Genomic DNA, 11,806 nt, shown 5'->3' with positions numbered 1-11,806 from the left:
ACTGCGCAGGAGAAATGCAAGACAGTCATCGCTTGACCAGTCTTCAGTCCAGTCTGGACCAGTTTGTTCGCCTGCAGAAACTTTGTGATGCTAACATTTTATTGTTCTTTTATTTATTTTTTAATCAACTATAAGCAAGAATGTATATAAATCACCACAATTCATAAGAATAATTTGTTCCCTTTTGTGTTAAATCCATCAAAATAGCTCTTTCACTACAATACTGGCTCATTTACAATTCTTTCACATGATCAATGATCTCCCAATGGTGCAAAGTTAGATGCGCAACCTTGTCTCATTTGAAAAACCAGCCCTTCCAGGGTTTCTCTGGCTTCACCGATAGGCTGAATTTACAACTTCCCCTCCCTCCTCTACTTCTCTTTTCAGATAAGAAATCCGTCACTCCTCATTCTGACCGTCAGTCGAGGAGGCTCTCTCTGCTCTCTTCCAGCCTTCTTCCTCTTCTGTCCTTTCTCTTTCTCAAGCTTTCCCTCTCCCCCTCGGCCATGGCTCCGACCCTTGCCACAGCCTTCGCCAGGCGCTGGTGGATGGCAGTGACTGCCATCATTGAGAACCTGCTGTTTTCCGCTGTGCTGCTGGGATGGGGCTCCCTCCTCATCATGCTGAAGTCTGAGGGCTTCTACTCTTACCTTTGCAATGAGGAAGGTGAGTCTGAATGTTTAGATTGCACTCCTATCATCGTTTACCATTTTTCATCTTGTATATCTGACAAGTCATTCAGGTTTAATGCAGTGAGTTTTCGCTCTGAAAATGTATTTTAAATTTAAGGTTGGGGGAAAAGTAATGCTTTGACTTTGATCAAAGGATGTGAAAGATTTTTTTCAAGAGATGTCAAGCAACACTTCCCATCTTCTCCAGTCTTTGAAAATAGAATGTTATCTGTGAAGATGTCCCAGGTTGGACTCAGGCGGTTTAAACAGATCAGATACGTTAGAGCATTCAGGCAGGCAGGTAGGCAAAGTGGTCCGAAGGGACAAAAGAATAGAGTACGGTTTCTTGAGACAGTATGTTACTGTGCTGTTCTTGTCTCTGTTAGCTTAGTTGAGGACAGAGACAGTGAGCTACTGAAAAGACAACAACCAAGAATGGACCACATGAACTGCTTCTTTGTTGCTCCTTTTTAAATAACCCGTAAAAGATTAAGCAATCTTTTTCTAAAGTTTTTTTTTTCTTCTTTTTTCTTATTGCTCATCTTAATAAAATTCCAGGTTGTGCTTCGTGTTTTAAAGAACAGATCACATTTATACACAATCTCTGATTTGACCAAGTCATTTATTTTATATGAGGCTTGGCAAAAATGATGGTCGAAAATGTAAAAATAGTGTGAAAAATGTAACCTCACATCATGATGCCACCACCACCATGTGTAATGTGGTGGTGTAAAGCTTTCTGCCAAAGATTATGTTTCTAAATATTTAAAAGAAGTTCACTTGTGTTGTCATTTAATTAAACCATCTCACTTTTTTGCTGTGCCTTTTAAGGGCTGGATGAAAACAGCAAACAGGAATTTCTCACCTGAGTATTTTGCAGCTCCTCCAGAGATGCAAATCACAATTTAGTTATATATGATCACAGTTTATTGGCGATGTAAAGGGGCTGTACAGAAATGCACAACACACTTTTCAGAGTTTAATTTGAGGAAAAAAAAACTTACCTATCATTTACACACCTCACAATTATGTGGAAATCTAAAAACGTACACTAGAATGTGTACTTTAATAATAATAATAAAAAAAAGATTGTTGGAGATCTGCCACAACAGTTTTATCTCATTCTGATGACATAAGACCAAAGAGGAAAAAAAGAACATCTCAGCTCTTTTCAGCCATGTGACTTTTGAAATGAAGAACAGAGAGTTCCACATCCAGCATTTATTACCAGTAATTTGGAAGTTTAAAGGGTGCTGATAAAGACCAGGGAGGGGACAAAGGCTGATAGAAAAGTGATGAGTGGTGGAAGTTAGATGACCTGTGCAGGAGACGGCTATAAAATCCAGATGTGCAAGATAGTGGTGTGGTTTAAGTTTGGTTTTCCTTCTGCAAGTAGCGTCACAGAGGGACCATGTGTTACGCAACAGGAGGAAATCACGTCTCCCATGAACTCTATTTGAGTTCATGTGGCCACAGGACATCTCTTCTTTATTTTTACACAAACAGGTATTTTTTATTTTCTATTTTAGGCTAATTTCACTTCATTTTTCAATAGTTACGCATACAAACTAAAAGCAAAATTTATTTGCAACTTGTCAGCACACCAAGTACTCAATTTTGATACTGAGTTAGATCAATTTTCCCACTTTGCACCATGAAACAGTATATAAAAGAAGACACATTTTCAGGATATTTGGAAAATTATATACAAAGTTCTGCAGAAAGCTATGGCGCCCTGTTATGAAATGTGTCATGATGGGAAGTTCCTCTTTGCAATGGCACACTGTTATTGGCTGGTGGATACAAAAGAGGCAATGTTTCAAGTTTCTCTATCATTTGGTCTCTTCTTGAACCTTTGTATCTATTCACATTATAACCTAAAGGTTCTGATAACCCGGCTCAGTTCATTGCCTCTGCCAGCTGATCACCTTTTATTCCACTCACACTTTGTAAAGTCTCAATAAAAACCCAGACAGCCTGACAAGATTTGAGTCAAAATGTTTCTCTGTGTTCCTGCTTAATTTATCCTGTCTGTGCAGATTTTTTGCTGACATGTTGCATTTTTTTAGACTGATTTTTACAGCACAGATAACTGAGGATGAGTTCACTCCACGTGTGACAACCGTGTAATGATGAGTCATGATCTTGTGATGAAATAAAAGTGCAGACTTTACATTTCAGATAATAAGTGAAAGTAGATTTATAAAGCTGATATTCACCATGTTTTAACAAGGAAGGGAAAAAAATAGAAGATCAATCTGACCATCATTTCATCATGTTCTACAGGTAACAGCTCCAGCTACAATCGGTCTCACTCTGCGGCGACGCCGATCCCCAATGACTACGCTGACGCCTTTGAATCGGACGAATCCTTAGTGAGTTCGGGAGACGGGGTGGAGATGAAGCCCGTCGCACCGGAGGGTCCGCTGAGGATGAACGGCTGGCTGATCTGCAAAGAACAGGATGAGATGCTGAATCTTGCTTTCACAATTGGCTCCTTCCTGCTCTCAGCCATCACACTGCCGCTGGGGATCGTCATGGATAAATATGGGCCTCGGAAACTTCGACTGCTGGGCAGGTGAGCAAAGCAATATTGGCTCAATTAAAAAAAGAGAAACAGGATTGTTGGGGATTACTGCTTTTCAGAAGGGCAATCAACCACAAAGAGTTAATTGAGATTATATTATATTGTTGTCAAAAAAAGATTTAAGAGAAGTAGTTTTGGTCATTAAAAATGCTTGACAGAGTCATCTACTTTCAGCACCTGCTTTGGCTTTTCCTGCCTACTCATTGCCTATGGAGCCTACAAGCCAAATGGTGAGTCCATGTGATCCAATCTGTCCATTTTCCATATCTACATGTGATGTAGTGATTGTCGGCAGCCTAATGATGTGTCATTTTTAGAGCTCTCCGTTCTTATCTTCGTTGCACTCACTTTCAATGGCTTCGGAGGCATGTGCATGACCTTCACCTCCCTCACAGTAAGTGGGCATGCCAGGTTTGTGTGCTTTGCATTTTTCTTGCTGCAGAGCTGGCGCACCAGCTGCCTGTTGTCTGAGCAATGCATGTGTCTATAAGACTTCCTCATTAACACGCTGCTAGAATTGTTTACTGGACCCCTGGCTAGTCACTCTGTTTCATCTCCTGTTTGAATTCCCCCTTTTGTTCTGGTCTTTTGTGAAAAGATTTACAGAAGTGTATTTCAGCTCTGCTTCAGATGTGAGGAAGGACCACTGAGTGACATGAAATAGGAATGCGGTGCCATTAACACCCAAGAGCTTCAGTCTATTTTTGTTGGGGATTCTTTGTGTTTGGGCAACGCAAAGCAGCACATAATAGTCACATGAAAAAGAAAGAATATGGTGTTCTTAAGTATCACAATTGAAAGGGACAGCATACAATCATATGCTACACTTTTTATGAAAATTGTGAAATACAAGTGTCGTTTACCTCTTCAAAATTATCCACTATTCTGTGCTTTTCAATCACATAAAATCTGAAATTGAAATACTTTAATGGTTGTGGTGACAAAATGTGACACTGTAAAACAAAAGCAAAAGTTAATTCTTTTTGCAAGTCATTATATATGTGTACAAGTTCATAAGAGTGAAATACTAAAGAACAGTTTACATGACCAAAATATGGCCTCACATAGCTTCATTTAACAATATCTGACTTCACACACTGACAAGTGAAACATATTTCAAATGGTTTTCATTAAATCTGAGAGAAGCCTTGGATACAAAGCCAAAGAAAAACAACCCACGATCTTAATTAATTCAAGGAATCACTGGGTGGACGTCTCTTTATTCATTTGCATTCTTTCCTCTCTGTTTTTCCTCCTGCATGCTGTTGCTTCCTCTCACCATCACTTTTAGCCTTTGATAACTCAGTCAAGAGTCCATGTTGCTACCATGGAGATGCTGTTCACCGAACAGTGGCTCTACACCAGTAAATCTCCGTAAAACAACATTCCTCAATAACAACACAGTCTAAATCACTCATCTCTACCATCTTTTGCACGTCCTAAATGTCTCACTAGCTGAAGTTATGGGAATAAGATTCTCCACAGTATGCATGGAAACACGTCTTTACCCTTGAACGCTGGTTCACCTCGTCACCTTAACAACCTCAAGTGCTATAAAAGAAACCGTCAGTGTTGGGTTAATCATTAAACACAGTCTACATCACTGGCTTCTGGAGTATAGTTTCTCCGCACATCGCATAGGAAACACTGTGCAATTCCAGTTTAACTCTCTGTCAGTGTTAAAGACTAGTAAGTATCTATTGGTTAAGTTTGACAAGTACTTCTGAACGATGTTACTGCTGAGAAATACAGTAAACTGGTTCCCCAACATAGCAGATCCCCTCCCCAGTCTTATGTAAAAGAATGTGCTTGTTGTTGTTCAGCCACTTGAAAACAGAACAGTTCGTGAATGCCTTTTTGTTGGTTGTGTCGCCCCGTTTTGTCCTCCAACTCTGTTACCCTTCTCTTCCAGTTGGAGCAGAGGGTGTAAACAAAACAAAAAAAATAAAAAATATGAACTCTCTACCCTGTCCATCTTGTTTCTGGTACCAGGACCGGTTCTCCCCCCCTGACTGTTTCAGCTGTCGGCTCCCTCCTCTAAGAGTTTATTTGGTGTAATCGACAGCTGCGTGTTCATGTGTGTCTGTTATGCTTTGGTTTGTTTCATGTCAGTTTGTTGTGCTTTTACCTCCTCCTCATTTTGAACCATGCAGTCTTGCTGATTGGTCCCCACTGTGCCCTCTGACCTGAGTGTTATTGGGCATCATCTTTATGGCGCCCCCATACGATTCCCTCATCTCCAAATAAGTGCAGCTGACATAACTATGATGCTTGTTTAACCTTTATGCTTACATTCACTGAGAAACAGACCTTATTTAACTTATATTTTTTTAGCATCTGTTCATTGTTTTAGTGTAGGGTACCGTATGGACAGAATATGCTAATCTGTGATGTTTTCCTTCTTTCCTTTACCTTTTAGCTCCCTAATATGTTTGGAAACCTTCGTTCTACCTTCATCGCCCTCATGATTGGTTCTTATGCTTCGTCTGCCGTCACATTCCCTGGTGTCAAGGTATGGAAAAGTATTCCTTTTCAAAAAATAACATTAAATGAGTCCAAGCAAAATCTAAAAAAAAAATATTCCACATATTATTTGAAGCTATGAACAAACTTTTTTTCTTCAAACAAATATTTTTTGTTTATTTTCTTTGTTACTTTTTGGGAAACTTTAATGTAAAATTCTCTGTTGTGTCTGTGTATTCAAAGGACAAAAAGATTTTGAAATGTTCTAATCTCAGTCAAATACATATCAGATACAATCTAGCTAGAAAGAAGATAGCACAAAACCATGTTAATGGTCATGTGAAAGGTTTTGCTCTATGGATCTTTTGGGCCATAAGTTGTTAAAAAAGTTACCTCCACTTCAGTTTGACATTTTCCTCCATTGTGGACAGGTCATCTATGATGTCGGTGCCCCATTCATTACCATTCTTGTGGTGTGGGCTTCCTGTGCTGCACTTGTCTTCCTCAACTGCTTCTTCAACTGGCCGCTGGAGCCATTCCCAGGACCAGAAGACATGGACTACACGTCAGTACCAAAGACAGTTGCATATTTATGCTCCCAAGTACACTGCCAACATAAATCCTACTCCCACTGAGAGAGTTTGATCAAAAATTATGTGATAAAAATATTTGCTTCTCTGCCTTCTCAGTGTGAAAATAAAGTTCAGCTGGCTAGGCTTTGACCATAAGATCACAGGGAAGCAGTTCTACCGCCAAGTGACCACAGTGGGCCGCCGCCTGAGCGTCAGCAACAACGTGAAACAAAAGGAGGTGGTTGGTAAGGACGGACGTACTCTCTGCCTATCCACCATGGACCTGGAAATGGACTGCAAGCCCCAGGAGGAATGTAAGAGTGCAGTGTAAAATAAAACTCCTGAAATGATGAAGGTTTAAAGAATCCTGACTTAGTTTGTACCCCTGTTCTAAATCTCTTGCTTTTGCTTTCTGCAGCTCAGTCTTTTCTGAAGAGCATCATGAGCCCTATTTTTCTGCTTAGCGCGTTGACCATGTGCATCACACAGCTCCGTCTCTTGTTCTACATGGGGGCCATGAACAGCGTCTTGGAGGTGCTCTGTGATGGAAACCTTGACACAGGTCAGTCTGTTTGCTTCTGAGACATCTCTGTCTGTGTGCAATGACTGACTCAAGCGACAGCACCCGTCTGGCTTGTATCACGACCTAAAAACAACTGAACGTAACTTTTTCATTTTCAGTGGAAAGGATGGAAGTTGGTAAGACAAAAACTTTAGCGTTAGCAGTAGTTTACCTTAGCGTTAGCTTATTAAATATCCAGCTGACAACAAGTGGAGTACGACATTTGTTTTCTTGGTTGTCCTTGTCAATAACCAAGTCCTTCGACTATCACACAGCTTTAAACTAAAGCCACCAGTATTACTAGTTGACTCATTAACAACTTTTCTAGAAGAATCAGCAGAACAAACATCTTACACTGCTTCACATGACTCACATTTCATGTGTCACTGCTCCCAGAGCCACAAATATCTGCCCTAATGGCAACACATTGACTTTTGAACGACCTTGTTGCACTCTACAGTCCCACACAGTTTATTAACAGCAATGACTAACCATCTAACCAGGTAGTGACCTCTCCCCACACTTTTATCATCTGGATTACACCATTTTTTAAAAATCTTTTTTCAACAGTGTTGTATTATATTCCATTAAACAACAATAAATATGTTGTCCTCATTTGGTCCTCAGTGAGTCTGTACTCCTCCATCTTTGGTGTGCTCCAGCTGCTTTGTCTGATGACCACTCCTGTCATTGGTCAAATTATGGACTGGAAGCTGAAGGACTGTGATGACGGGGAAGAAGACAAGGAACCCTTAAGCAAGTGAGACTGAGTGTTGATCTGTTCTAATAACTATGCACGAGTATAAACAATTATTTGGTGGTTCTTTATTTCCTCAATGGACTTAAAAGGCTCTGTGTTCCAAAGAAAGCAGGTTTTGGTGGGAAATGTGTGTGTAAACTCCAAAAAAGAAAGAATTAAAAACCTTGTTTCTTTCTGCTTGTAAAGCTGGAAATAAAGTTTCATTATCCACAGTGAAACAAATTTGTTTTAACACACGCTGACAAGCCATTGCTCTAAATGCAACATTAAAACAGACTACAGTTTGCAAATGTGAAATGGTTTTCACAATTATTACCATTAAATTTGTACCAAAAAATGGGGGGAGGAGGGGGCGTTGGGAGGGAGTTTGCATCCCAGGAAACATTGTGCTGTTGGTGTGTCATGGCATCCCTCCCTCGTAATCCAACTTTCTTTTCTTTTTTACATTTTAGAGGTGAAAGCAAGACAAAGCGCAGAGACAGAAAGATCCAGAAAGTGACAAACGCTCTGCGAGCATTCATCCTCACAAACCTGCTTCTGGTGGGATTTGGTGTCACCTGTCTGATACCAAATCTCCAGTTACAGGTGAGCGTCTCGTTGATGTTTCTGTTCTGTGTCCTCATCAGATCTGTGTCCATATGCAAAGCTGACTTTACTGTATCGAGCTGACAGTTGATGTAGGCATCTGATTGCACACTAACACCATCCGGCTAGAGGGAAACTGAATTAACTTCACATGAGACGCAAAAGCGAATAAACACTGATTCTGTTTTTCTTCTTTCCTCAGATCATCTCCTTCATCTTACACACCGTGGTGAGAGGATTCATTCACTCTGCCGTCGGGGGCCTTTATGCTGCTGTGTATGTACCAACGTCATTTTAATCTCTCATGCCCATTTTAATTTCAACTGCCAAGTCATTTTTAATCATTTTGCGTATCAAACTTCCATGTTGGTAGACGCTGCTGCAAAGTGACTAACTAAACAAAATGTTTTCTTTTTTAGATATCCCTCCTCTCAGTTTGGCAGCTTAACAGGGATGCAGTCTCTCGCCAGTGCTGTTTTTGCTTTGCTGCAACAGCCCCTGTTTTTGGCAATGATGGGACCACTTGAGGGAGACCCATTCTGGGTAGGAATCATCACCCACCTAAACACATTCAGCTATCAAGCCAGATTAAAACCTTGCTTACTCCGGTGTCACCCTGCAGGTTAACATCGGACTGCTTGTGCTCAGCTTGCTGGGCTTCTTGCTGCCTCTCTACCTGATCTGGTACAGATGGACGCTCCATCGAGAACTACAGCAGAAAGCCGAGGACGCCAAAATATACATCAAAATCAACGGCACAGAGGTCCCGGAGGCCTTCGTTTAAACGGAGACGGATAGAGAAAACAACGTGCAAAACAGGCGCCTTGAAGTGTCAAACAAAAAATTGTGACACGTCTCCATAAGAAAGACAACACCCATCTTTACAAATTCCCCAATTGAAAAACTAATGGGATTGTTGTCGTAGAAATGAGTCCAATGGATAGCTAATGAGGAGAAAAGTGAAACCAACAAGGGAGATGAAGAGCAAATAGGAGGAGAAACTGTGAAAGGAAAGAGGCATCCGCCATCTGTATTCCCCCAAATCCTCCGAGCTCTCTTCACTTCCACTTTCTCCTGACCTTCAGAGTGTTTTCCAGCATTTCCTCTGCTTTAACTCGCCCCGCAAGAGAAGAAAAGGGATATACGGCCTCCTGGTTCGGTATCACCTTCCCATCTAACCACTTTAAAATTACAGGGCGATCCAATTGTTATGGGGTTTCTTCGATCTGTTATATGTTGAATGCAAATCATCCAGGTGCTACTGCATGGTGCTACTTATCAGTACATCTGTTGGGATTTCTTCCAGGGGTTTGTACAAAGGAAATGTGGAGTAAAAGCCGAGACATTTTGCTGATATTTCTCAGGTCATCAGAAGAGAGAGTCATTGTCTTTTTGTAAGGCTAATGTCCATTTTTTTCAAAGGATAAATTTCCTCAATGTATGCTTAGAGTATTTATTTTACCTTATGTATCAGCTTTAGTTTTTTTTCTACAATTAACATATTGTAACATATTGTACAAAGAGCAAATTTTTAATTGAAAAGTGAAAATTAACTGATTGCATTTTCACACATATCAGTGAAGGTGTTCTACACTGCAGAGGGCATTATAATAGTGACTTAATGCATTTCCCCATAAAGCTGCCATTAGTCAGACGTCTTAGTTTGTCTCAGTTTTTCCTCCAGTCTGTCTCCTTCAAGAGAAATTCAGCACTTTTACCCCAATTCCACACAAACCCAGCTCACGGTGGCACGTTTTCTGGATGATTGGCTTCAGACCTCTGTCCCCCCTTTTCCTTTTACCTTTTATATGTGTATTTATTTTTTCCTAGCATTTCCACTTTCAATTCTTGGTGTACTTTAACTGTGCCGTGCTGCTTTTATGTAGGTTTGTTCTGTTTTGTCTGCCTGGAGCTCCTTCTGCCCTCAATGAAGTTAAAGTAGAGATATTTTGGTAAATGGGTGTCTGTATGTGGAAGTTAATAAAGACTTTTTCCTTTTTTTTCACTGCATCGCTCTAATTACTGCATTTTGTTTGTTTTTAAGTTGTTCCAACACAAACCAGGAGATGGCAGTGTTTGGTTTATCTTCGGTTTGACCAAAGCACCGAGTATTCTGGAGTACCATCAAACTATAGCAGTGATGAACATTAAAAACTAAAATGTAAAAGATTATGATGTATATTTGTTGGAATACACATGTGTTCAAACACGCTGAAATGTAACCTGAAAATACCTGAAACATGGAATCTGTGTTTAGAAGAAAGTCATTGTATGCTGACCTACAAACAAAACCTGAGCATCACTCTTAATATAACAGACATACACGGTGGTGGCAGCAGCATGCTACGGGTTATGCTTTTTCTTAGCAAGGAGCAACTAAACCATAAAATTTTGGAAATTATGATACACTACTAGTTGAAGAATAATTTTTAAAACAGAAATGAAGAAATAGATACCCCTGTGTAGGCTAAATGTCAGAATGTACTTGTGCACACATGATCTGTCATTGCCCCTGAAAATGATCAAAATCTTTAAAACACCAAGCTATTTTAAGAAGTGTTAACAAAATGTCTCAGCACTCAGGAAACATGCTCAGGCGTGATGAGCATAAACTATTTTCTCACATCTAGGTGGTTGGTGTTTGCAAGTCTGTCGTCACGCTGAGCTGCCACCTGATATCGCGTTTTAGCAGATTTTTATCACTTGACGCTTGCACCTCTCACCACCTGAGACGAGATGTGCGAAATCATCAGTCACATCGGAGGAAGAGGGGCTGCTCCAACTCAGCTTTTCATGAAACGACCGAAACGCAGGATGTAGAACTCAATCTATAGTTAAAATTGAACTGCTACCTTCATTAACAGCTCGGCCACAAACTGGTAACAGACAATGCACATTTTGCCAAACACACCATCACAAATTTTAAGGTTGTTGTTTTGCTTTTATTTTTTTGGCACATAAAATATGTGATTCAGAATTTTCCTCAAACTGGGTAAAAGGACTCAGACTGAACTGATCATATTTTGGGGGGTTTACAAATCTCCATAACAATCTAGCATAATAATGCTAATATGCATGGTGAACAATAGAAATAAATTCTCAAGTCCTATAGCAGATCTAAGGAGTGTTTCAAGCAGTCAGAATAATAATAATAAAAAAGACAATATCCACAACTTTGAAGACCTCATCATTGAGAACTGTTCAATGGACATCCTTCACTTTCTCTTGGCAGAGAAGCAGCCAAGAGTTTGACTATATTTTTTAATTTATATATTTAATTCAGCTGTAGAGGAGCTGCTGTAACTTTTTGGTCTAAATTCTGGAAGACAGTGTGGGAAGACTAACACTGCTAATCATCCCAAATACCGCTGAAGAACCAATAGGATGGTTAGATCAAAGTATGTTTATTTGTCAGGATGACCAGCTAAAAGTTCAGACCGGAATCCATCTGAGAATTCGTGATAAGACTTAAAAAATGATTTAAACATTTGAGAATCATCACGTTAATTGCACTGTACACACATATATGCTACTTTGTGTTTGTGTGTCACTTACAATTGTAATAACATAAACTGGTTTGTGGTTGTAAAGTAAAATATATAAGCT

At 40.0% G+C, this 11,806-nt stretch overlaps 1 protein-coding gene across 1 annotated transcript; it reads left to right on the top strand.

Moving 5' to 3' along the window:
- The first annotated feature begins 398 nt into the window (after positions 1-398).
- On the top strand, positions 399-10,210 carry slc43a2b (solute carrier family 43 member 2b). Its single transcript, XM_015010852.2, has 13 exons — positions 399-666; positions 2,958-3,249; positions 3,433-3,488; positions 3,576-3,652; positions 5,678-5,770; positions 6,153-6,286; positions 6,411-6,607; positions 6,712-6,855; positions 7,483-7,615; positions 8,068-8,200; positions 8,403-8,476; positions 8,620-8,743; positions 8,823-10,210. The coding sequence occupies exons 1-13, from the start codon at positions 507-509 to the stop codon at positions 8,982-8,984; spliced, it is 1,779 nt and encodes a 592-aa protein (XP_014866338.2). The 5' UTR covers positions 399-506; the 3' UTR covers positions 8,985-10,210.
- The last annotated feature ends 1,596 nt before the right edge of the window (positions 10,211-11,806 follow it).

This window comes from Poecilia mexicana, unplaced genomic scaffold, assembly GCF_051168715.1.
Source record: "Poecilia mexicana isolate PSO_F unplaced genomic scaffold, ASM5116871v1 scaffold_14, whole genome shotgun sequence".
NCBI lineage: Eukaryota > Metazoa > Chordata > Actinopteri > Cyprinodontiformes > Poeciliidae > Poecilia > Poecilia mexicana.
The sequence above is the reverse complement of the archived record's forward strand: the minus strand, read 5'-3'. Positions and strand labels throughout refer to the sequence as shown.

Coding starts and splice junctions, on each gene's coding strand:
- slc43a2b (XM_015010852.2), top strand. CDS start 507: ATGGCTCCGACCCTTGCCACAGCCTTCGCCAGGCGCTGGTGGATGGCA. Junction 3,653..5,677: donor TGACCTTCACCTCCCTCACA/GTAAGTGGGCAT, acceptor TTTACCTTTTAG/CTCCCTAATATGTTTGGAAA. Junction 8,201..8,402: donor TACCAAATCTCCAGTTACAG/GTGAGCGTCTCG, acceptor TTCTTTCCTCAG/ATCATCTCCTTCATCTTACA.